We start from the raw sequence: 26,454 nt of genomic DNA on the forward strand, positions 1-26,454 counted from the left end.
CACGTTTACGGAACTTTCTTCCCCATTTGCTTTTGCTGCCGAGATCTCTGTCTCCACCTTCTGCTTCGCATCTATCTCTTCCTTCCCTTCATGCCTTATTCTACTCAGCGCATCCGCATTACTATTTAACTTTCCTGGCTTGTATATTACTTCATAATCATACTCCTCGAGTTTCAGTCTCCATTTCAGGAGTCTCGAACTCGGATCTTTGACACTAAATATCCACGTTGGTGGCTTATGGTCTGTCACTACAGTGAACTTTCTGCCATATACATATGGTCTGAACTGTTTTACTGCGTAAACTATAGCCAACAACTCTTTTTCCGTTGTGCTATAATTTAGTTCGGCTTTGTTCAATGCTCTGGATGCATATGCGATGGGCAAGTCTTCGCCAATCTTCTTACCTTGCGATAACACTGCACCCAAGGCTGCGTTACTCGCATCCGTTGTAATGATGAACGGTTTCGTAAAGTCAGGGTACTGAAGTAACGGAGGGTTTATTAATTTCTCTTTTAGTTCTTCGAACGCATTGTTCTGACGTTCGCTCCATCGGTAGTCCACTCCCTTTTTTAAGAGCTCATGGAGAGGTTTCGCAATCTTGCTGAAGTTAGCAATGAAACGGCGGTAGTAACCTATCAATCCGAGAAACCCTTTTACTTCCTTAGTTGTCTTTGGCTGTGGGAAGAACTTCACCTTCTCCACCTTCGCCATATCTGGTGATATTCCTTTGTCAGTGATGCAATGACCTAGGAAGATTACTTCCTTCCTCAGGAATTCACACTTGTCTGGTTGGAGCTTCAAATTGTGCTCTCGCAACCTGTCAAATATTTCCCGGAGCTTTTCGTTATGCTCCTGCAGGTTTTTCCCATAGCATACTATGTCGTCTAGATATACAAAGCATTTCACTCCTTGTAAACCTGCCAAGACTGTATTCATCAGTCTCTGAAAACATCCTGGGGCTCCCTTCAGTCCCATCGGCATTCGTTTGTATTCGTAATGCTGATAGTTTGAGCTAAATGCCGTTTTCTCTCTGTCCTTCTCGTCCGTCAATATTTGATGGTACCCGCTTGCGAGGTCAAGCGTCGAGAAGTACTTAGCTTGCCCGAACTGATCCAGTATCTCGGAGATATTCGGTAGTGGAAATGCATCGCGTACAGTGATATCATTTAATCGTCTGTAGTCCACTACGATTCTCCATTTCTGTTTGCCACTAGCGTCTAGCTTCTTTGGAACTAACAGTAACGGTGCGTTCCAAGCGCTCTTACTCTCGACAATTATGTCATCTCTCAGCATCTGCTCTATTTGCTCCCTTAGCACTTCCTTTTGCGCTTCCGGGATCCTGTACGGTCTAGCGTTTACTACCTTTCCCGCGTGTTCCGGTGCAATAGGTATTCTGTGCTTCACTGCGGAAGTATAGGACAGGTTGTCCCCTGGTAGATGAAATACATCTCCGTATTCCGCGCAAACCTCTGCTAGAGCGCTTTTCTCTTCAGCGTTCAAATGATCCATTCTTAATTGCCTTCGCAACACACTAGTACGACTTTCTGTCTTTCCTATGACATTAGTACAACATTTTACTTCGCGTATTTTCCCTACTTTTTCTAATTCTTCCGTCATTAACCTGACGTTTCCTAACTGCACTCTGTCTTCTGACAAGTTTAATGCACTTACTATGCATTTCCCATTTCGCACTTTTACTAACGCTTCAGGTACATGTACCCCTTGTGCAATCTCCTGCCTAGGAATAATCATTTCCTTTTCGATTCCCCTTTTTACATTTCCTTCCACCTTTAATAACATTATTTTTTCCTCTCGGGGCCCTATTTCCCCGCCTACTTCTGAATCTTGTTCGTTCTCATGTCCCTTTGGCTCTTCCTCTACTACTAAGGGTATATCTCGCCCTTTTAGTCTCACTATTTTACCTGCATAGTCTAACTTAACTCTATGCTCTGTCAAGAAATTTCTGCCTATCAGTCCGTCGTACGGAATATCTAATCCTCTCCCGTACACGTGAAATTTTTGCCCTACTTGCTCAGAACCGTCCACACTTAAGTGTACCTGTACCGTACCTATTGTGCTGACGGCCTCACTGGTTACACCTTTTAGCCGAAGCCTTTCCGCTTCATTAATTGCAAGTGTACTATTTATCGGAATACTCGTTCTCTTGAGCAGACACAACTGTGCTCCAGTGTCTATTAGCAACTTCAAATACCTTTTTAATTCTATGCAGTATAAAACCAAAACGTCATTTTCTGTTGCACAGTCGATTACCCTGAGGGTTTACCTATCGCAACAAGGCCCGACTGTGCGGCCTTGCCGCCTCTTAGTTTCCCTGCACCACTTTACCGGTTTTGCTCGATACTGGCACCCTGTCTTTTCTCCATGCGTGCCAGGGCCCTGCGTGACAATCTTTCGCGTAATGTCCCGGCCGCTTACACTTGAAACAAGCAACGTCTTTTACCCTCGTACTCGGAACTCCACAGTTCCCTGATAGATTACATTGTGGGCACCTCCACTCTCGTAACCCTCCATCAGCTTCCCTATGATTTCCTCTAAAGTCTCTTGTATCTATTGGCTGAATTTTTCTTAATCTTACCCGGCATTCCGCGTCTGTATGTCCTGGCTTGTCGCACCCGTAACAAAAATTCGTAAACTCTTTGCCCGTCATTATCCGTACTCTTCCCTCTGGCCTATTCTTTCTACACTTGCTTGCCATGTGCCCTCTCAATCCACAATTGAAACATTTCAAATCTCTAATATCTCTGGTATTCTTCACCGTTTCCTTTCCCCGGTTGAAAGTTACTCTTGGGGCTAGTCCCCGCTCTTTCATTGACAGTATTGCACTTTCTTCTTGCAATGCTAGTTCCACGGCCGCTGCTAGCGTGATTTCATCGCCTCTACTTCTTACTATCGTCTGTATTCTATCATTGCTTAACCCTTGTATAAAGCATGCTCTTCCTAGTGAATCAACCAGTTCTATTGCGCCCTTTAAGTTCTCCCTAGCCGTAACTCTGCTTACTGCTTCCCTGAAATCCCTTTGCATTTCATCTATTCGGCTTGCCCATGTCGCAATTGGCTCTCCTTGTCCCTGTCTCGATTGAAATATCTTGCACGCGTAGTAGTCAATGGTACGCTTACTCGCATAATTTTCCTCTAGAACATGTTTTACTTCCTGCCATGTCCCCGTGCGTTCCCTTACTTGCAGCCTCGATCTGGCCTCCGGTTATTTTGGCTTTAATAAACTTCAGTAACGTTTCGTGTTCCTCCGGTTTCACAAGTTCAAATGCAGCGTCTACATTTTCAATAAACTCCCTAAGATCTCTCTTATTTCCTTCGAACACTTTTGGAACTATACACAAGGCTTCTTTCACTGATATCTTACCGCTACTGGAGGATGACGGAACTTCGTTAGTTTGGGCCATCTTACCAACTTAACTATGTTAGCACTTTACAATACAAGATACAAAATTCTTAATATAATTTTATATGTACCGCTTCTCTTGTGGTGCGCCGTCTGTTCCGCTGATCCGCGTTGTCCCGCGTTGTGCCGCGCTGCTCCGCGCTGTCTCTGTGCTCTCTATGCCCGCGCTGTTCCGCGCTGCCGCGATGCGTCGGCCGCCGCTCTGCTGGGCTGTGCCGACCCCGTCGCTCGCCTCGGCTGCCGCTGCTACGGCTGCTGCCGCTGCTCGGCCCGGACCCCCGGTCTCGAACGCTGGCTGCTTAGGCACCTCTGTGCCTCGTCGCTCCGCGTCGTGCTGCCGCTATCCTGCGTTGCCCTGCACCCGCGAGCACTACTTCTCTGGACTCTGTCGTAGTGGGGCTACTAATGCTGAAAGTTGTGAGTCGCCACAACTTCCTGCTAATTGCCACAGTCGCTGTAGCAAAATCTACTGGCTCCTATCTCCTTTTTGCCTATATGCCTTTGTGGTACCCCACACCTGGCACCAAAACTTTTATTTATGTCGCGTCCCAAGCGTGGGTTTTGCGAGGGATTGAGCGACACGGTTCGTAAACGGGAATTAGCCGGTTGACCTAATTGAGAGGGAGACTTTTGATCTGGCTAAGATGTTAAATTCCCTGGTGTGAAGGTACAAGGCTAGGATGTTGGTAGAAGTAAACTCGTAGGGACGTTATAAAAGTTCTAATTTATTCATAAAGAATACAGATCACCCTAACTGCGTAGTGATTGTACCTACAGAATAGCCAAGCCCATTACAGAGACGGTGACTGACTTCCACCGTTCTGGCTGCCTGATAGAACTTTCCAGCACTTTGCTGCCCACACTAGCACCCTACGTCAGAGTCCCGCGGTCGCTGCCTAAACGCTCATCGGCGACTATCTCCAACTGTCTGCCTGCAGCCCGCCCTCAGCCCAAGTCGGCTGCTACTCACGCTGACTACCGTCGCTGCCTAAACCCGAGAGAGAGAGAGAGAGAGAGATCCCCGGAGCGGCGTGCCTCCGAGTTTTGTTAGCTCTTCCCCTTCGACCCCGCCAGCGCTTGGCATGACGTAGCGTCGAGTGCAACTTTTCCTTATTAGGGATTGTTTTAGTATTAACTTCAGTACTTTTCTTCAGAAGCTGGGTGGAGGGGTAGAGGGGCCTCTCCCTATATGGTCACGCACTGCGTCCTGAGCCCTTCATTGGCTCCTCATGACGTAGTGCGGTCCCCACCTAGGGCCCTCTTTCTTTCTCTCTCCGCTCCCAGACTTCTCCCTCTAGCCAAGAGTGTTGATACTGTAAGTTATTGCTTATTAAGGGACCTGCCCAGAGCGCCCTTTTTATCTTAATAGCTGAGTCTGCTTCCTTGCTTATCACGCGCAGCTGCCTGGCCGCTTGGACCGCCGCCTCGGCTATCTGGCTGCGTCGTTATCTTTTGTGACCCCTCTGACACGCCTGGCGTCCCCTGTTAACTCTATCTCCCCGTATGATTTCTGGTGTATCGTCTGAGAACAACTGCATTTAGACTTGGCTTTTCTGCGGTTACAAAAATCAAACGAAAAGAGAATGTCAGCTAAGGTGATCACGAGAAATATTAGAAAGCTAAAGTAATGAGAGCAACTTCTAGTACTAAGTAAGATAATGGTATGAGTGGGAACAATAATGAAGTGAGAAATTACGAATAAAGCATTATCTGCAGCAAGTGAATCGGAACCGTACCGATTATAACTATTAGGGAGTGTAGAATGTATACAAAGAAGAAGTGAACAATGAGTAGATCCAGGTAAATATGGTGCAAGGGAGAGCGTCACGGAAATGAAGAGGAGCTGTTTGACAAATGCTCGAAAATAGCTACCAATTTCCGTGTGAAAGCCTACATACAAAATTTTAAAAACCAGTATTAAGAGAAGAATCCTGAAATCAATCTCCTGCTGTCCCAGGAACCACTAGACAAATAACAGGCATGTAAACAGTTTCCGTTTCAGCTCTCCATACGCGACTGTAACAAGAAGAAACCCAAGTATGTGATATGTGCTTAGTACCCTATGCTACTTGGTTTGCAGAATACGTGTAGACTCTATAGATGGCGAGACTAAATAAAGAGTGCTTTGTGGAAGAATGGAAGGTAAAGTTACCGTAGATTGGAAAAGGATGATCTCGATATTGGGGACAGCACTGCCTATAATATTAGTCGCCATTAGGAAATATGAATACGTAGACTTGATGATGGCGTTTGATCATATGTAGTGGAACAGAATGTTTTCTAGTCTTAATCAAGATGGTATAGGCTACAGGCATCAAAAAAAGATCCATTTTCTTCACGCCTAGGTGACTCAGGTCGCCCTTAAAGATAGAAGAGGTAAAAATCTGTGTAGACGTAAGGCAAGACTGTCCATTGGCATGCAGTTACCTAAGTCTTTTATTGGAGAGGGCAGTTTAAGAAGTGAAAGTTATCTTAATGAAAGAATTGTTTGTCACGAATAGAAACTCTACCACAGCACACATCTTCTAATTCATTGCAGCAACAGGATATGTTGTGGTTGTTGTTGTGGTCTTCAGTCCAGAGACTGGTTTGATGCAGCTCTCCATGCTACTCTATCCTGTGCAAACTTCTTCATCTCCCAATACCTACTGCAACCTAAATCCTTCTGAATCTGATAGTGTATTCATCTCTTGGACTCCCTCCACGATTTTTACTCTCCACGCTGCCCTCCAATACTAAATTGGTGATCCCTTGATGCTTCAGAATATGCCCTACCAACCTACACCTTCTTCTAGTCAAGTTGTGCCACAAATTTCTCTCCAATTCTACTCAATACCTCTTCATTAGTTATATGAGCTACCCATCTAATTTTCAGCAATCTTCTGTAGCAACACATTTCGAAAGCTTCTATTCTCTTCTTGTCTAAACTATTTATTGTCCACGTTTCACTTTCATACTTGGCTACACTACATATAAATACTGTCAGAAACGACTTCTTGACACTTAAATCTATACTCGATGTTAACAAATTTCTCATCTTTAAAACGCTTTCTTTGCCATTGCCACTCTACATTTTATATCCTACTTCTACCATCATCAGTTATTTTGTTCCCCAAATAGGATAATGCCTTCACTACTTTAAGTGTCTTATTTCCTAATCTAATTCCCTCAGCATCACCCAACTTAATTCGACTACATTCCATTACCCTCGTTTTGCTTTTCTTGATGTTCATCTTATATCCTCCTTTCAAGACACTGTCCATTCCGTTCAGCTGCTCTTCCAAGTCCTTTGCTGTCTCTGAGAGAATTACAATGTCATCGGCAAACCTCAAAGTTTCTATTTCTTCTCTATGGATTTTAATTCCTACTCAGAATTTTTCTTTTGTTTCCTTTACTGCTTGCTCAATATACAGATTGAATAGCATCGGGGAGAGGCTACAACATTGTGTCACCCCCTTCCCCCCACTGCTTCCCTTTCATGCCCCTCGACCCTTATAACTGCCATCTGGTTTCTGTACAAATTGTAAATAGCCTTTTTCTCCCTGTATTTTAACCCTGCCATCTTCAGAATTTGAAAGAGAGTATTCCAGTCAACATTGACAAAAGCTTTCTCTAAGTCTACAAATGCTAGATACGTAGGTTTGCCTTTCCTTAATCTATTTTCTAAGATAAGTCGTAGGGTCAGTACTGCCTCACGTATTTCAACATTTCTACGGAATCCAAACTGATCATCCCCAAGTCAGCTTCTACCAGCGTTTCCATTCGTCTGTAAAGAATTCGTGTTAGTATTTTGCAGCTGTGGCTTATCAAACGGATAGTTCGGTAATTTTCACATCTGTCAACCCCTACTTTCTTTGGGATTGGGATTATTATATTCTTCTTGAAGTTTGAGGGTATTTCGCCTGTCTCATATGAGGGTATTTCCCCTGTCTCATACATCTTGCTCACTAGATGGCAGAGTTTCGTTAGACCTGGCGCGCCCAAGACTGTCAGTAGTTCTAATGCAATGTTATCTACTCCCAGGGCCTTGTTTCGACTTAGGTCTTTCAGTGCTCTATCAAACTCTTCACGCAGTATCATATCTCCTATTTCATCTTCGTCTACATTCTTTTCCATTTCTATAATATTGTCCTCAAGAACGTCGCCCTTCTATAGACCCTCTGTATATTCCTTCCACCTTTCTGCTTTCCTTCTTTGCTTCGAACTGGGCTTCCATCTGAGCTCTTGATATTCATCCAAGTGGTTCTCTTTTCTCCAAAGGTCCCTTTAATTCTCCTGTAGGCAGTATCTATCTTACCTCGTCGTTGTCCTCTAGCCATCCCTGCTTAGCGTTTTTGCATTTCCTGTCGATCTCATTTTTGAGACGTTTGTATTCCTTTTTGCCTTATTCATCTATTGAATTTTTATATTTTCTCCTTTCATCAATTAAATTCAGTATCTCTTCTGTTACCCAAGGACTTCTATTAGCCCTCGTCTTTTTATTCACTTGATCCTCTGCTACCTTCACTATTTCATCTCCCAAAGCTACCTATTCTTCTTATACTTGAAACGACCCCTTAGAAATATTATACATGACTGTGCTTAAACTGACATACAATATTTTTAGCCCAACGCAATCTGACTTTCAAAAATCCCTACAAAAGAATGGCCCTGACTAACATTAACCTATATCTTTCACAAATCACTTACCTCACCAAAAATCTTCGTTACTCGAACTACTGCAATACAGCGAGCGCCACTACTGCCAGCTAAATAAAAGATTCAGACTACTGAAGGCATTAACTACTGATAGGCATAGTTAGGAAATGAAAGATTTTGATAGAGAACAAACAATGTATTTACCTTACTAGTGTTCAAAAGTCATAATATATATAGCACTTCATGACATCCAGTATTACAAATGTCAAAACTCCGCCATCTCTCTCCCCACATCCACCACTGCTGGGGGCTCACCTCCAACTGTGCAACGCTACGCGCTGTTAACATCCAGCTGCCCAACACTACAATGACAGACAACAATGCAAACTAGCCACAGACTGCCCACAGCACAGCCAGTGATTTTCATACAGAGCGCTACGTCGCGTTACCAATATAAAAACCTAAACAGCCTACTTACATAGCCCCCATGCTCCCCACAAAAAATTTTACAAATTGTTTTGGGCATTGGCCAATACAGATTTGAAATTTTTTTTCATAATTACCATAACAAAGGAATCAAATGCACACACTTACCGATACAATGTTGGTCAAAAGCTAAAATTTTCTCACAGACCATAAAGACAGACCTGAACGTTCATCCCAGTGAAATTGCAGTGTTCTTCTCAAAGTCTGAGCAGTAAAAGAGAATGCACATGGAAGTAGTGGATTTCCATACAGTCTTGAAGAAATAGTGTTGTCCTTCCAACGGAAAGACTGTGCTGACTCTTGACATGCAGACAGGTAATGGGCCACAACAGAGCAAACCAACAACAGAGTAAGACGAAGTTTTGAAGAATATTGGTAGGTAGTTCATCACAGAGCAGACCCACTGTAGTCCTGGTAGAGAATGGTATTAGTGGGCCACCAGTGGTGCAGACCAAATGCAGTCCTTGTAGAAATAATGACATTGGTGGGCCATCAAAGATGTAGACCCACTGTAGTCCTAGTAGAGACGGCCAGCAGCCATCTGTTGCGACTGTGCAGGTGCACAATCATCATTGCAGAGTCTTGTGAACAATATAGCAAGTCCATAAACCACCACTTGTGCACTCACAGAAAATTATTTTGAAATGTCCTTAGAACCAGCAATGCTGTTATCCATTCCCTTACTGAATCATGATCACACGTGCAAACACTATCAGTCACTACTCCTCACATATTGTCCATATACTATGACCAACAGAAACGTGTACAGTGAAATGTAACTTAGAAGTTACTTAATTTTATGAACTGGTGTGAATAACAATTTTATAACATAAGAATACAATAATAATGGTACAAAATACATCATTAAAAACATAACAATACAGATAACACTTGTAGTAATAGGGGCATTACAAAAGAATAGAAATAAACATATACATCAGTGTTACAGGAATTATGACATAAGTTCATACATAAAAGACCAGAATAACTTTTGAAACATCAACTTCACACATGAGCATAAAAACAAAACAGAATAAATAATGTCTAAACATCTTTACAAAGTAAATAACATATTATTAATGGAAATTATTTTTGGGGATAACAGTATTCCTCATCATAGTGAATGTAGCTTGGTATTAGAAGAGAAAAAATTCTATGAAACAGTACATAGAGACAGGAAGAAAACAAATACACAAGGGTACACAAACACATAGTGAGATAACACAAGGAAAGGACAGAGTTTGTTTTACTGCAGTATTTTGCAAACAAAACTTTCTTTACTTCTTGGAGATGTCCCTTTGTTCTTCATTATTTCCAAAAAGTTCTATCTATAACTGCTTTCTATACTTTTTTCGTATAACTTCTCAATGCATTTCTTCCAATTCATCGCAACTCATTCTCTTATATAGTCTGCCCCCTCTTAATCTAACTTAAATCTACTGAGCTCAAATGCATAAACTAAGGTACAAGGCAATGCAGCAGCACAAAACAATTAACACAAACAGCAATGACAAAAAAATGCAAATTGGCAAAGCAAACAGCAATATATATAAGTTATGTATAAGTTAGCAAAGCAAATGCAACATTATCACTAATATGAGCCAATGTGCAGCAAAAAGAAAAATAAAGCAGTAGCAGAGCTGACTTAACAGAGTAATACAAGTGAAATTTAGTAGCACTATGACTGGCAAACAACAGCAGCAAATGCTACAACTTATATCTAAACATGACAAAGCTCAAGCAGAAAAAATATTACAGTAAAAATGGCCATGTTTAATACCTATGTCACAACTTAATACTAGAGTGATGCATCACGATAACTTACTCTACCAAAAAAATTAACCAAGTAGTTGAAAAGAAAATTATGTATGCAGTTAGTGTTATTAATCCCTTCTTATTATGCTTTCCATTCCAAGTGCTCCTTTTTCGAAGAATGTGGTTCATAAAATTATTATTTAATCGATCTGTTGGCAGAAATTGTTCACATTAGCAAATGCACTTAATTTTATTTTATAAAGCCAATGCTGCAACACAGCTGGAAACCAGATATTAAACAAAATGAGCAATCTTGCAACTAGAAAGACAATAGATGTAAAATGTTTCTCATCATTTCATTAGACATTTTAGTAAATATCATAAATTAAGAGCTCCACAGTGCAATCATATGTTTTCAAGTTTGAGTGTCTCGCATTTGCAATGCTTTCGACAAAGTAATGTCAATAGCGAGGATAATGGCCTCTTTTTTTTCACCTGTGCCTCTGAAAGACACACACTAATGGCTTTTTTGCCAGGCGACTGTCGTGCAGCTGGGTGCCCACGACGCATTACGTGCAGGTGGTCACTTAACTTTCTTACCGAAATATTTACGACACCAGGTTGCACTACAGTGACAGTCTCATATAAAAATTTCACAGGTCGAGAATTTGCGTTTCAAATCTGTAGAAACATAATCCTGTAAATATAACAGTGTCCAAAAAATTTTCGCCAGCATGGTGATACGTTCACGCATATACACATTTCATAACTCTTAAAGTACGATTCTCGGATTCCAACATCCTTTTTCACAAACCAGAGTCCCTAACCACTACTCATTATTCCTTGCTTCATTAGTCAATGTACTTACCTCATCATAAACGAAAGTGAAATACATAGCGTATAGATATCATAGTTATTACGTACCTTACCGTGATCAAGAAAGTACTATAATGTAACGTATTGTTGTGCTATGGAAAAGGCTGTCTCATTGTAGCTATACCACAAACGTTACTTCTAAAACATGTTTTACTTTCCAGAATAATACATAAAACTGTGCAGAGATAAAACAGAAACACCGCAAAAGCAACATTGTAAATTGTCACTCATTAGTAGCACCATGATAAAATCGTGTAGCTGTCACATAAACTAACCACTGTGTCATCTGGTATCTCTCAGAAAATACTTTAAATCCAGAATGTATTCTCAAGTAAACCAAAATGTTGCATTAAAATTTCATTAGCAGTACCAGTATATGTTTTAAGTATGTAAATCTTATAGTCGTTACATAATCGTGCAACTAATAAGCAAGAATGTACACACACAATAACACTGTGGCGTCTGTTCACTATAACAATGCATTCGTAATTTCTGTTTAAATAAGTTCTCTTGGTTCTTGATTGGATATTTAACTTCAGACATTGTTGCATAGTAAAAGGTTTCTAAGTCTGGCAAAGCATACAAGAAATGTGAAGGGGAAAGTTTTATGGCAAAGACAAAGTTAAAAAGCAGATTATCTTTCAATAAACGGTTTTACATGTGAAACGTGGTGTAAACCTTTACTCTTCCTAGTGCGCAGAGTTTCAACTTCAACGCAATTATAATGTGATATACGTCGGATTCTGTAAGGTCCATTTTAAACTAGAAAGAATTTGTGACTCAAGTGTTTCTTCTTATGTGACAATGAATGAGCTTTAATGATAACTTTCTGACCAATATATAATTTTTTTTGCATTTGCTTTATAGCGTAGTTTTCTCCTTTAGTGTGCTGCAGATTTTATATTTTTAATAGCCAAATAAATTATGTCCTTGTGTCGAAGTCTACGTGTATTCGGGAAAGGTAGAAGCTCTCTGATTCTATTTGGTGGTTCTTCATTCTTCAGTACAAGAGTAGGTAGTAAAGTAGTGTAGTCATGAGGCATTTCATTCAGCACATTTTGAAATAAGCGTAAATATCTGTCCCAATGCTGATGCTTTCTGTGACAATAAAGTCTGCAAAGCTTATTGATTTCTTTCATAATCCGTTCAGATGGGTTACAATGTGATGAGTACAATGAAATAAAAACAGGTTTGATTTTATGATTCCGAAGAATGCGTGACCAAACAGCAGATCTGAATTGCGGTCCGTTATCTGAAATGACTTTAGCAACGTGACCAACTTCACGTAAAAATTTTTTAACAAAGGCGCTGGATACAGACTGTCCAGTGGCTTTTCGTAACTGTGAGAAAAAAACAAACAAATTTTGAAGTAACTTCAACAGCGACTAGAACGTACGAAAATCCATTCCATGTTCTGATAAGGGGTCCTAAGAGATCAACAGCAGCAAATTCTTTTAATGTAGAAGGAATGATAGGAAACAATGGAGCAGGATGTGAGATAGTAGATGGTTTCGCCTTTTGACAAAGTTTACAAATAGACAAGACTCTTAGAATTCTCTTTTCCATATTGTTAAAATAACAAGTCGTTCGAAGAATATGAGAACATTTTCGTAGACCAAAATGTGCGTAGCTGAAATGAGTGTACCAAATGAGCTTATTAACAAAATCGTCTGGAATGCAAAGTACCCATAGCTTGTCATCAACAGTGCAGCGTTTGAAGAGTATGTTGTTTCTAACAAGATAATGATGCCGAATCTGAGTGTGTGTCTTTTCATGCCATTTACTTTTGATGGCTTTCCAAATCGGATCTTTCTCTTGTTCATGAGCAATATCCTTTAATGAATTGGCGATGATGTTTTCAAAGGCGACTTTCTGAATGTACAGAATTTTTCTCGAGGTTACCTTCTGTGTTACTTTTCTTAAGCCCAGCCGGTGCGCGTGACAGTGCGTCCGCAACAATGTTTTCCTTGCCGGGAATGTAGAATATTGTGAAGTGGAATTCTTGTAGAAACAATGCCCAACGTTTTAACCTGTCATGATTTAATTTTGACGACATAAGAAATTGTAATGCACGATGATCACTGTATACTTTTACGTGCTTATCAGAAAGAAAGAAACGGAATTTGTTAAATGCCCAAACGATAGCTAAAGCTTCTAATTCAGTAACGGAATAATTTTTTTCAGATGTTGTTAGCACTCGGCTAGCAAAAGCAATGGTTTTCTGACCAGTAGTGTCATTTTGTGTGGCTTCTTGAAATAAATGGGCACCAAGACCGACTTTAGAAAAATCCGTGCTAAGGCAGAAATCTTGTGACAGATCTGAATGAGCTAGTATTGGCGCTTTAAGTAGCGATTCTTTCAAAGAATTGAATTCCAACTGTGCTAGTTCGTCCCAGTTCCAAATACACTCCTGGAAACTGAAAAAAGAACACATTGACACCGGTCTGTCAGACCCACCATACTTGCTCCGGACACTGCGAGAGGGCTGTACAAGCAATGATCACACGCACGGCACAGCGGACACACCAGGAACCGCTGTGTTGGCCGTCGAATGGCGCTAGCTGCGCAGCATTTGTGCACCGCCGCCGTCAGTGTCAGCCAGTTTGCCGTGGCATACGGAGCTCCATCGCAGTCTTTAACACTGGTAGCATGCCGCGACAGCGTGGACGTGAACCGTATGTGCAGTTGACGGACTTTGAGCGAGGGCGTATAGTGGGCATGCGGGAGGCCGAGTGGACGTACCGCCGAATTGCTTAAAACGTGGGGCGTGAGGTCTCCACAGTACATCGATGTTGTCGCCAGTGGTCGGCGGAAGGTGCACGTGCCCGTCGACCTGGGACCGGACCGCAGCGACGCATGGATGCACGCCAAGACCGTAGGATCCTACGCAGTGCCGTAGGGAACCGCACCGCCACTTCCCAGCAAATTAGGGACACTGTTGCTCCTGGGGTATCGGCGAGGACCATTTGCAACCGTCTCCATAAAGCTGGGCTACGGTCCCGCACACCGTTAGGCCGTCTTCCACTCACGCCCCAACATCATGCAGCCCGCCTCCAGTGGTGTCGCGACAGACGTGAATGGAGGGACGAATGGAGACGTGTCGTCTTCAGCGATGAGAGTCGCTTCTGCCTTGGTGCCAATGATGGTCGTATGCGTGTTTGGCGCCGTGCAGGTGAGCGCCACAATCAGGACTGCATACGACCGAGGCACACAGGGCCAACACCCGGCATCATGGTGTGGGGAGCGATCTTCTACACTGGCCGTACACCTCTGGTGATCATCGAGGGGACACTGAATAGTGCACGGTACATCCAAACCGTCATCAAACCCATCGTTCTACCATTCCTAGACCGGCAAGGGAACTTGCTGTTCCAACAGGACAATGCACGTCCGCATGTATCCCGTGCCACCCAACGTGCTCTAGAAGGTGTAAGTCAACTACCCTGGCCAGCAAGATCTCCGGATCTGTCCCCCATTGAGCATGTTTGGGACTGGATGAAGCGTCGTCTCACGCGGTCTGCACGTCCAGCACGAACGCTGGTCCAACTGAGGCGCCAGGTGGAAATGGCATGGCAAGCCGTTCCACAGGACTACATCCAGCATCTCTACGATCGTCTCCATGGGAGAATAGCAGCCTGCATTGCTGCGAAAGGTGGATATACACTGTACTAGTGCCGACATTGTGCATGCTCTGTTGCCTGTGTCTATGTGCCTGTGGTTCTGTCAGTGTGATCATGTGATGTATCTGACCCCAGGAATGTGTCAATAAAGTTTCCCCTTCCTGGGACAATGAATTCACGGTGTTCTTATTTCAATTTCCAGGAGTGTAGTATTTTTTCCAGTGAGAGAACAAAGTTTTGGTGCAACTAGAATTTGCACATTCAGAAAACGACAGTAAAAATTTACGAGACCTAGAAAACTTCGGACTTGTTTTTTTGTGTATGGGACTGGAATGGCTCAGAATGCTTCTAACTTTTCAGGATCCGGCTGAATTCCTTCAGAAGAAATAATATGTCCCAAAAGCTTCACCTTCGTCCTACCGAACTCAGACTGTTCCAAGTTAACTGTAATTCCAGATTCTGCAAAAATATGTAACACGCTGTTGAGGATGCGATTATGTTGTTCCCATGAGGAATCTGCTATCAGAATATCGTCCACATATAAGGTGATGTGACGTTTTAAGAACTCAGGTAATATGGAATTTAGCCCGCGAATGAACGCTGCCGAAGAAATGTTCAAACCAAAAGGAAGTTTCCGAAATTGATAACACACGCCGAAACAAAGGAAAGTTGTGTATTTTCTACATTCTGGATGAAGTTCGATCTGATAAAAGCTGGATATGAGATCAATAGAAGACAACACTTTTACACCATTAAAATTTTGAAGAAGTTCTTCCAACGTTTGCGGCCTGTTTGTTTCAGGAATGATGATAGTATCGATTTGTCTCGAATCTAAGACAAGTGTGATCGATCCATTTTTCTTCTGAACACCATGTAATGGATTGTTGTATGAGCTTACTGCAGGCTCAATGATGCCCTCGTCAAGCATATATTGTATTTCTGTTCTAACACGATCCCTATAATGTGCCGGAATTACGTATGGTCTAACACAAAATTTAGTATTGGTATTGAAATCCCTTGATTGTTCCTGTTTTGTGAGTAAAAACTGTGGAATGTACTTGTAAAATCTTAAAAAGGTCCTGCCTATAAAATCTTAAAAAGGTCCTGCCTATCAGTGTCATTACAATTCTCAATTGTTTGAATTTTATTCTGAATTAACTCATTAGTATCAAATGCGCCGTCGACATCATCCCTGTCAGTACTTGCAGAGTGATTGTTAGTGTCAAGTTCCGTCGAAAATTCCGAATTGTTGTCTAACAGGAGGTAAAGCCGATTAATTTCTTCGTCATGGTTTGAGAGCCAATCTTCAAATTTCAAAGCTATTGACTTACCTTCCTTCTCTAAACTTATTTCAGCATCGTGAAAGTTTAAGATTGCTTTGTATTCATTAAAAAAGTCTACTCTCAATATAATTTCCGTCGACAATAATGGAACAATAAGAAAGTTCATAGAGAAGGTGTGGCTTTGGCAAAAGAATTCTAAGTTGGTTTGTTGGCGTACGTCTACACTATTTCCAAAGATTGCACCTTGCAATTTAATCTTACATATCGAAAGTGTAGGCAATCGTTCGATTTGTTGCATTTGCTAATGGCTGTTTCACTAATTACTGAAATGGAACTGCCAGAGTCAAGCACTGCCGTAAATTTTACGTCATTTACTGTAATGTGAATCACAGGATATACAATGTTGTTATGTTTTATGTCGTGTTCCTGGAGTAAGATGTCCTTAATGTCTTCCATTTTTACTTAATTACTAGCTACGGCAGCTGCGTCGTCAGTTTCATAAGTATGTTTTGTGGCTGCAAGCGGTTTGAGTCATTGCCTATTGTGTCTTTGTTGGCGCGCGTCGTTATTGGGATTTGGAGACCTAACTTCTACAAATTCACCTTGTCGAGAGGGCCCTGCCCTGTTTGAAACCCGCCAGTTCTGATGCAGTTCAGGTCTGTCGTTACGATCATATCGTCTGTCGTCATATCGGTAGATTCCATAGTTTCTTTCTTGTCGGTCACGTGGTGGAGAATTTCTCCCTGAATCGTAACTGCGCGCTGGACCGTTACGTCTAAAGTAATTCTGTCTCCATTGATAATAATTATTTTGGTTCCCATATTGTCTGTTTCTCTGATAGTCTCTGTGATAGTCAATACCGCGGTGAGGTGATCTTTCCCTGTAATTATTACTACTCTTCCAACGGTTATCATACGGGCGGTGTCAGTTTTGGTCACGATTTGTGTTGTGAGAATAGCCTTGTCGTGTCCAGTTATTATTTCTTCCATTGCGGAATTGCGACGGATGTGATCTGTAATTGTTGTGTTCCTGTTTTCGCATTCCGCGATTGTCAGTGTTAATTTCTAATTCTTGTAAGAGTCCCTGAAAAGCTTCAATGTCGTCTTTGCAACGTCCTGCCAAAATAATATGTCGTAAATGTTCAGGTAATTTGATTAAGCAAACGCGGATGAGTTCTGAGGGACTGTATGGGTTTGACAGGTACTGATTCTTGTGCAACATGTCTTCAAAATATTTCACAAGACTGGAGAATTCAGATTGTTCGAAATGTTTCATCATTATGATGCTATGTTTTACTCGGTCTTGTGTATCTTGAGACCAATATGCTGAGAGGAAGGAATGATAAAATTCTCCTTCACTGTGGCAATCGTGAATGACCGGTCGCATTCTTCATTCTCTAAATAGCCACACATAAATTCTAATCTGTGCTCTAATGAGCAGTTGGGAGGAAAACACTGAGAGAATTGATGAAGCCACGCTTGTGGATGAATGTCGTTGCCGGAATTCTTAAATGTTTTGAATTTACGTGTAGTAATAAACAGCTTACAGTCAAAATCATCATGTCGGCGAGTCGCATGTCGGTCATTGTTACTTCGTTTCGGCGGTTCCATTTCAAAATTTAATGCGCCTTGCCAATTTCTTTCATAATTTCCGAAGTGTCCTGTGTTATTATTTTGTGGTTGTTCCGTATTTCTATGTCCCTCTTCCTGTACTGGAGCGCGAATGTCTTCTGAAATATGTAATTCTTGTATTACTTGTGCCAACTGATCTTGTACTTCCCGGATTTCTCTTTTGTACTGTGTATTGATTTGATTTTTTTTAATTTTCTAATTTGTTCATACTTTTCAGTGTAAGTGCATGCTACAGGTCTTCTGTCATTCAGATCATCATCTACCTTTGTAGATAAATTATTTAGCTGATCCGAAAGTTCGACTACTTTCTCTGATAATGAACTAATTTCTTCCATGTGTCTTTCTGAACCAATTTTCAGAGTATCTACTGTGTCCTTTAAGTTGTCCTGAGTTTTTGCAAGTTGCGTAACCGAATCGGTAGATGCAACTGAGTCAACTTTAGCTTGCAAGGTCTCATGATTTTCATGAACAATAGTTTGCAGTTCTTTTATGGCTGCTTCGTGATTCTGTAATGGGTTTTCATGCCGCGAAAAAATAGGTTGAAAATGCTCACAAATTTGTGTTTTTACGTCATTACAGACTTTTTGACATTTCGATTCAATGTTATGTAACTCAGTAGTTAAATTTTCACGTGTTTGTTCAAGCGTGGTGCCTAACTTCCGAAGATTTTGATCCATTGTGTCTAACTTTTGAAGCTTTTGTCCCATTTGTTGCATTAATTGTAATAACAATGCACTGGTGTCTGAAACATGTTCCTCAGTGCTTTTCGGCAGTGATTTTGCACCGGCAACATTCACATTTTGACAAGCGGAAAACGTGTCTTGTCTCATTTGAGAAAACGGTGAGGACGCAAAACCTGAATCTACAGTATTTGCAAGATTGTGTCCTGTCATTTCGGATTCCTGAGGTAAGCTGTTGCCGACCGATCGATCGATAATGCTTCCCTGTTCACTACCCGTTTCACTGTCTACACCATTATTTGACGCCCGCTCCATTTCCCTATGCACAGTTACCAAATTACTACTTTGTCTGTTAATTCATTACCCAGTGGTGCTGGTAAGCTACGCTCGTCGTCACTATTATTTCTCAGTTTACTTTGGAGCCTAGTGTTACGTTTTTCACACGCCATTATTGTCACAATATTTCACACGATAACACAGAAAAGCACAATTTGAAGAGCAAAAATAAGAGAACACATTTACATAGCGCTGAAAATAATATCTAGTTAATTGCAAGCGCAGCTGCGAAATACTTGTTGTAAATCTACATGCATGCCACAACTGTTTTGCTGTACAACTACAAAGGAGATTCTCTCTACAATTACGCGCTAGAAATAAACAAAAGCGACACTAATTACACAAACTACAAGAAAAAATCAGAAGATTGCATTGAGGTATACTCGGCTAAGGGTCGACATATGAAACGTCCCCTTAGAAAAATTGTACATGACTGTGCTTAAACTGACACACAATATTTTTAGCGCAACGCAGTCTGACTTTCAAAAATCCCTACAAAAGAATTCACCTTACTAACATTAAGCTATACCTTTCGCAAATCACTTACCTCACAAAAAATCTTCTTTACTCGAACTACTGCAATACAGCGAGCGCCACTACTGCCAGCTAAATAAAAGATTCAAACTGCTGAAGGCACTAACTACTGACAGGCATAGTTAGCAAACGAAACATTTTGATAGAGAACAAACAGTGAATTTACCTTACTAGTGTTCAAAAGTCATAATATAAATAGCTGTTCATGACATCCAGTCTTACAAATGTCAAAACTCCGCCATCTCTCTCCCCACATCCACCACTTCTGGAGGCTCACCTCCAACTGTGCAACGCAACGCGCCGTTTACATTCAGCTGCCCAACACTACAATGGCAGACAACAATGCAAACTAGCCACGGACTGCACACCGCAGAGCCAGTGATTTTCATGCAGAGCGCGACGTGGCGTTACCAATATAAAAACCTAAACAGCCTACTTACATACTGTATTTCTTTTCCCCATTCTTGTCAATGCTCTCCCTGAAGCTCTTTACAATCTCTGCTTCTTTAAGTTTATCCAGGTCCCATTTCGATAAGTGACTCGAACTGCGGGAAGGTAAAGCCGCAAGTCTATTGCAAATAAAGTAAACAGTACACACAGTTGAGTGGCAAATTATCACGAAACTAGACTTTGTTGTTCATAGTAATAATTAGCAGCTGAAGTCCCCAATATTTAGCTTCACGAAAGCAACAGTGAAATGCCCTGCACATTTATCCTCCTAAACGGTTTGCTATTTTAAAGTGATGATTTGCTCAAATTGTCTGTGGCCGAGTGGTTCTGGGCGCTTCAGTCCGGAACTGCGCTGCTGCTACGGTCGCAAGTTCGAGTCCTACCTCGGATATGGATGTGTGTGATCTCCTTAGCCGGCCACTGGTGGCCGATCGGCTCTAGGCGCTTCAGTCTGGAACCGCGCGACCGCTACTCTCGCAGGTTCGAACCCTGCCTCGGCCATGGATGTGTGTGATGTCCTTAGGTTATTTAGGTTTAAGTAGTTCTAAGTTTACGGGACTGATGGCCTCAGATGCTAAGTCACATAGTGCTTAGAGCCAATTTTTGCTCAAACTGTTGATGCACTGAAAGAGGTATGATCGACAATGTTCAGATAATTCTGATAATCTCTTGACAGGATCCGCAGCCAGCTGGTAGCTGGGAGGGCGTGCGCAACGCCACCTCATACGGCAGCGACTGCGTGCAGAGCTCGGGTGACGGCTCCGAGGACTGCCTCTACCTGAACGTCTTCGTGCCGGGCGTACCAGAGGAGGGTGCAGGGCTGCCCGTGCTCTTCTGGGTGCACGGCGGAGGGTTCGTCGTTGGTAGTGGCTCAGACCAGGAGCATGGGCCCGACTTCCTTGTCTCCTACGGTGTCATACTCGTCACCATCAACTACCGCCTGGGGCCACTAGGTATGGTTCTTAAGACGTGCGTATATTTCGTTGTGTCCTCCATGACATTTATCTCCCTGCACGAACTGCACTCAGCCTTTAGCTTCTATTCATTTACGTGTCATACTGCAAAATCCATTGTTTTGCAGGCCTACCTGATCAAAGGTATCTGGACATTTCTATGCAATGCGTAGTTGACCATATGTCACAAAAAGCTGATCCGCCAGTGTAAAACTTGGCAAGACGTTTCGTGATTTCAGTAGAGAGGTAGTAATAGATGAATGGATGTTTCAGAAGAGCTCAGCGCCTTCCAACTTGGACTAGTCATTGGATTTCATCTGAGTAACAGATCCTCCAGACTCATTTTAACCCTTCTGTAACTTCCCAAGGCTACTGTTGGTAATGCAACTGTGAAGCTGAAACGCGAAGGAACAACCAAGACTAGACGGATGTCATGTATAGTCCGTCAAGCATTTCGGAGGGCGATTGTTAAAAATTGCATGAAATCAGCGGAAGAAATCACTCGTGAGATCCAGAGGTGCTGCTAGCAGAACAGCTAGCACAACGACTGTGTTTAGGGAGCTAAAAAAGTGGGCTACAATGGTCGAGCAGCTCACCAAATTTCTGTTGCGACGCTTGAGGTGGTGTATAAAGCGACACTGCTGGATCGTGGACAACTGGAAACGAGTTATTTAGAATGATGAATCACGGTATGTATGTGACAATACGGTGGATGAGTTTGGGTTTGACGAATGTCTGGAGAACGTCACTTGTCATCATGTGTAGTGACAACAGTGAATTGAGGAGGTGATGTTGTGGTGTGGGGGAAGGATAGGAAAATTCGGAGACAATGATTGTATCAGCACAACAATGACCATGTCATAAAGCAGCATCTGTGAGGCAATGGCTTGTGAACAGTAACATTCCTGACGTGGAGTAGCCTTCCTTGAGCCTAGATCTGAGCCCAATTGAACACCTTTGGGATAAGTTAGGACGTGGACTCATTCCTACATCACTGCCTTCTCTGCTTTCGGTTCTTGGGGAAGAATGTGCTGCCATTCCTCCTTCAAAGTCTCTCCAGCAGAGCTGAAGTCTTCATGAAGGCGGAGGCTCGACATATTCCATATTAATATCCACTGATAGGGAGTCCCTATACCTTTGGTCTTATGGTGCGTGTACGTTTTCAAAAATGTCATACTCCCTCTGATCCATCAGAGTGGAAGTCACTGAACTTATTATATTGGTAACTTGTGGTGAACATATTGAACAGGTATTTAGGAATAAAACTAAGAAGTGATATGAAATGAAACAAACATAAAATTAGAATGAAGGAAGGCGAATGAATAGCTTAAATTTGTTAGAAGGGTTTTGTGAAAGTTAATCTGCAAAGAAAATCGCATACAAGCGTTGCTAATGATAGAGTATAGATTCAGAAATTGGTGTCTTTATCAAGTAGAAATGACAAAAGATATCGAAAAAATTCAGGGACGCATTGATAAGATCGTTCAAGGAAGACTGTGCAATCCTTTTGCTGCCACCATAGCGTATCCCGCGTAGAGAACATGAGAGTAAGATAAAGAGAGTAAGCAGAACGTGTGCAAGAGAACTTCTTTGAAGTATAGAAGATAGCACGACGATACTGGCGGAAGTAAAACAGTAAGAGTGGATCCTGAGCCGTTACTGCGACGAGCCCACATCACATATGCCGTAACGTCGAAATAACGCCAATTGATGTAGGAAACACTCGAGCGCCTCTCCAATAGTCCTGACCTTCCGCCATGTGCTTTTTACGCCTTCGATCCCTTAGAAACGTCCTTGAAGGATCGGGGATGTGCAGCAGGCAGTTACAGACTTTTTCAAGAAGCAGAACACGGTGTTCTACGAAACAGTTATCTTCTACCTAGTGAATCGGTGGGATGATCACCTCAAAGCCCATGCCGATTTTCCCTGATTGACATACCGAATCTGGATTCCAGAGTAATTAAGAGCCGACATTACTTGCATACTACAAAAAAATACTGCAGCAGTTTAAGGAATGCCATTAGAATGTCCAGAAGTATGCAAGACCTGACAGAAATGAAAAGGTTAAAATTACATGGATTAGTGTCAAACGGGACACGCGGAGACAGAACAGCCAGTCAGTGTACAAGATACCATAACAATTAAACTAAATGACAATGTTGTGATAGATAATTCACATGTTGCGATAACTTTTAACGGTCACTATCTAAATTTAGAAAAAAAAAATCATATGGTTCAGTTGAATAAGCAAGAGAATGTATTACAGATGTCATTTCATAAAACGTGAAAAAACTACACTCCTGGAAATGGAAAAAAGAACACATTGACACCGGTGTGTCAGACCCACCATACTTGCTCCGGACACTGCGAGAGGGCTGTACAAGCAATGATCACACGCACGGCACAGCGGACACACCAGGAACCGCGGTGTTGGCCGTCGAATGGCGCTAGCTGCGCAGCATTTGTGCACCGCCGCCGTCAGTGTCAGCCAGTTTGCCGTGGAATACGGAGCTCCATCGCAGTCTTTAACACTGGTAGCATGCCGCGACAGCGTGGACGTGAACCGTATGTGCAGTTGACGGACTTTGAGCGAGGGCGTATAGTGGGCATGCGGGAGGCCGGGTGGACGTACCGCCGAATTGCTCAACACGTGGGGCGTGAGTTCTCCACAGTACATCGATGTTGTCGCCAGTGGTCGGCGGAAGGTCCACGTGCCCGTCGACCTGGGACCGGAGCGAAGCGACGCACAGATGCACGCCAAGACCGTAGGATCCTACGCAGCGCCGTAGGGGATCGCACCGACACTTCCCAGCAAATTAGGGACACTGTTGCTCCTGGGGTATCGGCGAGGAGCATTCGCAACCGTCTCCATGAAGCTGGGCTACGGTCCCGCACACCGTTAGGCCGTCTTTCGCTCACGCCCCAACATCGTGCAGCCCGCCTCCAGTGGTGTCGCGACAGGCGTGAATGGAGGGACGAATGGAGACGTGTCGTCTTCTGCCTTGGTGCCAATGATGGTCGTATGCGTGTTTGGTGCCGTGCAGGTGAGGGCCACAATCAGGACTGCATACGACCGATGAACACAGGGCCAACACCCGGCATCATGGTGTGGGGAGCGATCTCCTACACTGGGCGTACACCTCTGGTGATCGTCGAGGGGACACTGTATAGTGCATGGTACATCCAAACCGTCATCGAACCCATCGTTCTACCATTCCTAGACCGGCAAGGGAACTTGCTGTTCCAACAGGACAATGCACGTCCGCATGTATCCCGTGCCACCCAACGTGCTCTAGAAGGTGTAAGTCAACTACCCTGGCCAGCAAGATCTCCGGATCTGTCCCCCATTGAGCATGTTTGGGACTGGATGAAGCGTCGTCTCACTCGGTCTGCACGTCCAGCACGAACGCTGGTCCAACTGAGGCGCCAGGTGGAAATGGCATGGCAAGCCGTTCCACAGGACTACATCCAGCATCTCTACGATCGTCTCCATGGGAGAATAGCAGCCTGCATTGCTGCGAAAGGTGCATATACACTGTACTAGTGCCGACATTGTGCATGCTCTGTTGCATGTGTCTATGTGCCTGTGGTTCTGTCAGTGTGATCATGTGATGTATCTGACCCTAGGAATGTGTCAATAAAGTTTGCCCTTCCTGGGACAATGAATTCACGGTGTTCTTATTTCAATTTCCAGGAGTGTAGAAATAGCACCTTCACTGAAATCAACTGCGAGTTGGCACACTGGACTCGCATTCGGGAGGACGGCGGTTCAATCCCGTCTCCGGCCATCCTGATTTAGGTTTTCCATAATTTCCCTAAATCGCTTCAGGCAAATGCTGGAATGATTCCTTTGAAAGGGCACGGCCGATTTCCTTCCCCATCCTTCCCTCCCCCGAGCTTGCGCTCCGACTCTAATGACCTCGTTGTCGACGGGACGTTAAACACTAATCTCCTCCTCCTCCTCTAAAAATTCCAGAAAAACAAAAGCTTGTGTGTCGTTAGTGGAATTTCAGGCAGAATTCTGAAAAATTGCTTCAGTTTAATGAGTAACGTCCTTAGAGATATAGTAATCCATGACAAACACAGGAAATTTTTCCAGATAGATTAAAAATGGAGATGCTAAACCTCATCACAAGATGAGTGATAAAACAATCTTGAACAGTTCTTATCGAGTTTCCTTATTGACATCTTTTTCCAGAGTATTCAAAAAAGTAATGACACATAAGTAGGAACAATGTACTTAGCATATCGCAGTATGGATTCGAAAACAATTGCTTGACCGAGACTATTGTTTATATATTCACTCATCAAATAGTATAAGCCTTAAATAATAAATATCGTCAGTTGGTATGTTTTGTATCTTTCCAATGCAATGATTGTGTAGATCATGTTACACTATTAGCAAAACGCAAGTTTTATGGAATTTACAATTTTACGCACAGCTGTTTTGACTCATACTTAACAAACGGAATACAAAAAGTTGCACTGAATCTTTCAAACAATGCTGAAAGGGTGGAAATTTTAGTGACTGGGGAGAAATCTCATTGGGAGTACCATAGGGCTCAATTTTTGGTCCATTCCTATTCCTCATACAAGTCAATGACCTACTTAACATTCAGCAAGTAGAAGTGAGACTTTTTGTAGACGATACTATTGTTATAAAAATGTCATGAGACAGAAAGTAACAGCTGAGGTAGCACATGAGCAACTGCTAGTAAATAGGCTAGAATGCTCCAAATTTTTGGGTGTACAAATTGACAAATTGTTGATAACTTGAACTGGAAGTAGCGTAGTACAAACCTTCCCAAAAAATTAAGTTCATATACTTTTTCTCGTCTTATAATTGTTGATCTTGGGACCAAACGAGTTAACATCCTTACATATTTTATGTATTTACACTCAATAATGTGCTATGGAATAATTTTCTGGGTTAAATCGTCACTTAGAAAGAGAGCATTGATTGCACAAAAGTGAGTAGTAGGAATAATATATAGTGTTCACCCACAATGTCATGTAGATACCTCTTCAAGTAGCTGGGCATTCTAACTGCGCCGTCACAGTAGAATATATTCGGTAATGAAATTCGTCGTAAATAATGCATCATAATTTGAGAAGAACAGTGATGTTCATACCTATGACACAAGAGAAAAAAATGACCTTTTGCTACTCATTATTAAAGTTCTCAGTGGCTCAGAAAGGATTTCAATGTGCAGCAACAAAAATCTTTAATCACTTTCTCAATAACATAAAAGTCTGACATGCAGCAAAGTAAGTTTCAAACCAAATTTAAATACTTTCTCCTGGCCGGCTCCGTCTTTTCCACTAATAAATTTCTACTTAAAAATCGGTATCCAGAGAAAAAAACATTGTTTTTAAGTTTAGTTGCTTGAGTACAACTAAAATAATAATGTTCTCTTTGTGCTTATTAATGTTAACACTAATCATGTATATGTACCCCGTAAATTGACTCGTTCCACATAATTTCGATGAAAGAATCATTCATTGACATACGGGACATGTAATTAACCATTTAAACCACTAAGTATGTATGGGTGCGAAAATCTCCGCTAATGCGGCACTGGATTAAACTTTCCCTTGAATATCTAAATAGCTTCACCAAATGTCAGAAATCGTATCTTTAAAATAACAGAAATCGATTTGTTTCAGAAATGCCGACCAATTCCTCTAATTTCGTCACATCTATGGGACCATTTAATTAACTCCTTTTTTTCTCTATCTGTCAGCTATACCTGTTATGTTCCATTTAGAAAATGGCTTACTGTGAAGGTGC

The 26,454-nt window shown here is 42.3% G+C and overlaps 1 protein-coding gene across 5 annotated transcripts in view; it reads left to right on the plus strand.

The window, feature by feature from the left end:
* Positions 1-26,454, plus strand: part of LOC126354065 (juvenile hormone esterase-like) — a 285,547-nt gene that overhangs the window by 89,202 nt on the left and 169,891 nt on the right. Inside the window, exon 3 of one of the 5 annotated variants that reach the window (XM_050003440.1) lies at positions 20,387-20,663. The exons of the other annotated variants lie outside the window; for them this stretch is intronic. Coding sequence (XP_049859397.1) covers positions 20,387-20,663 — 277 coding nt within the window. The remainder of the gene's footprint in view (positions 1-20,386; positions 20,664-26,454) is intronic. 5 annotated transcript variants of the gene reach the window in all.

Source organism: Schistocerca gregaria, chromosome 3 (genome assembly GCF_023897955.1).
Source record: "Schistocerca gregaria isolate iqSchGreg1 chromosome 3, iqSchGreg1.2, whole genome shotgun sequence".
Classification (NCBI taxonomy): domain Eukaryota; kingdom Metazoa; phylum Arthropoda; class Insecta; order Orthoptera; family Acrididae; genus Schistocerca; species Schistocerca gregaria.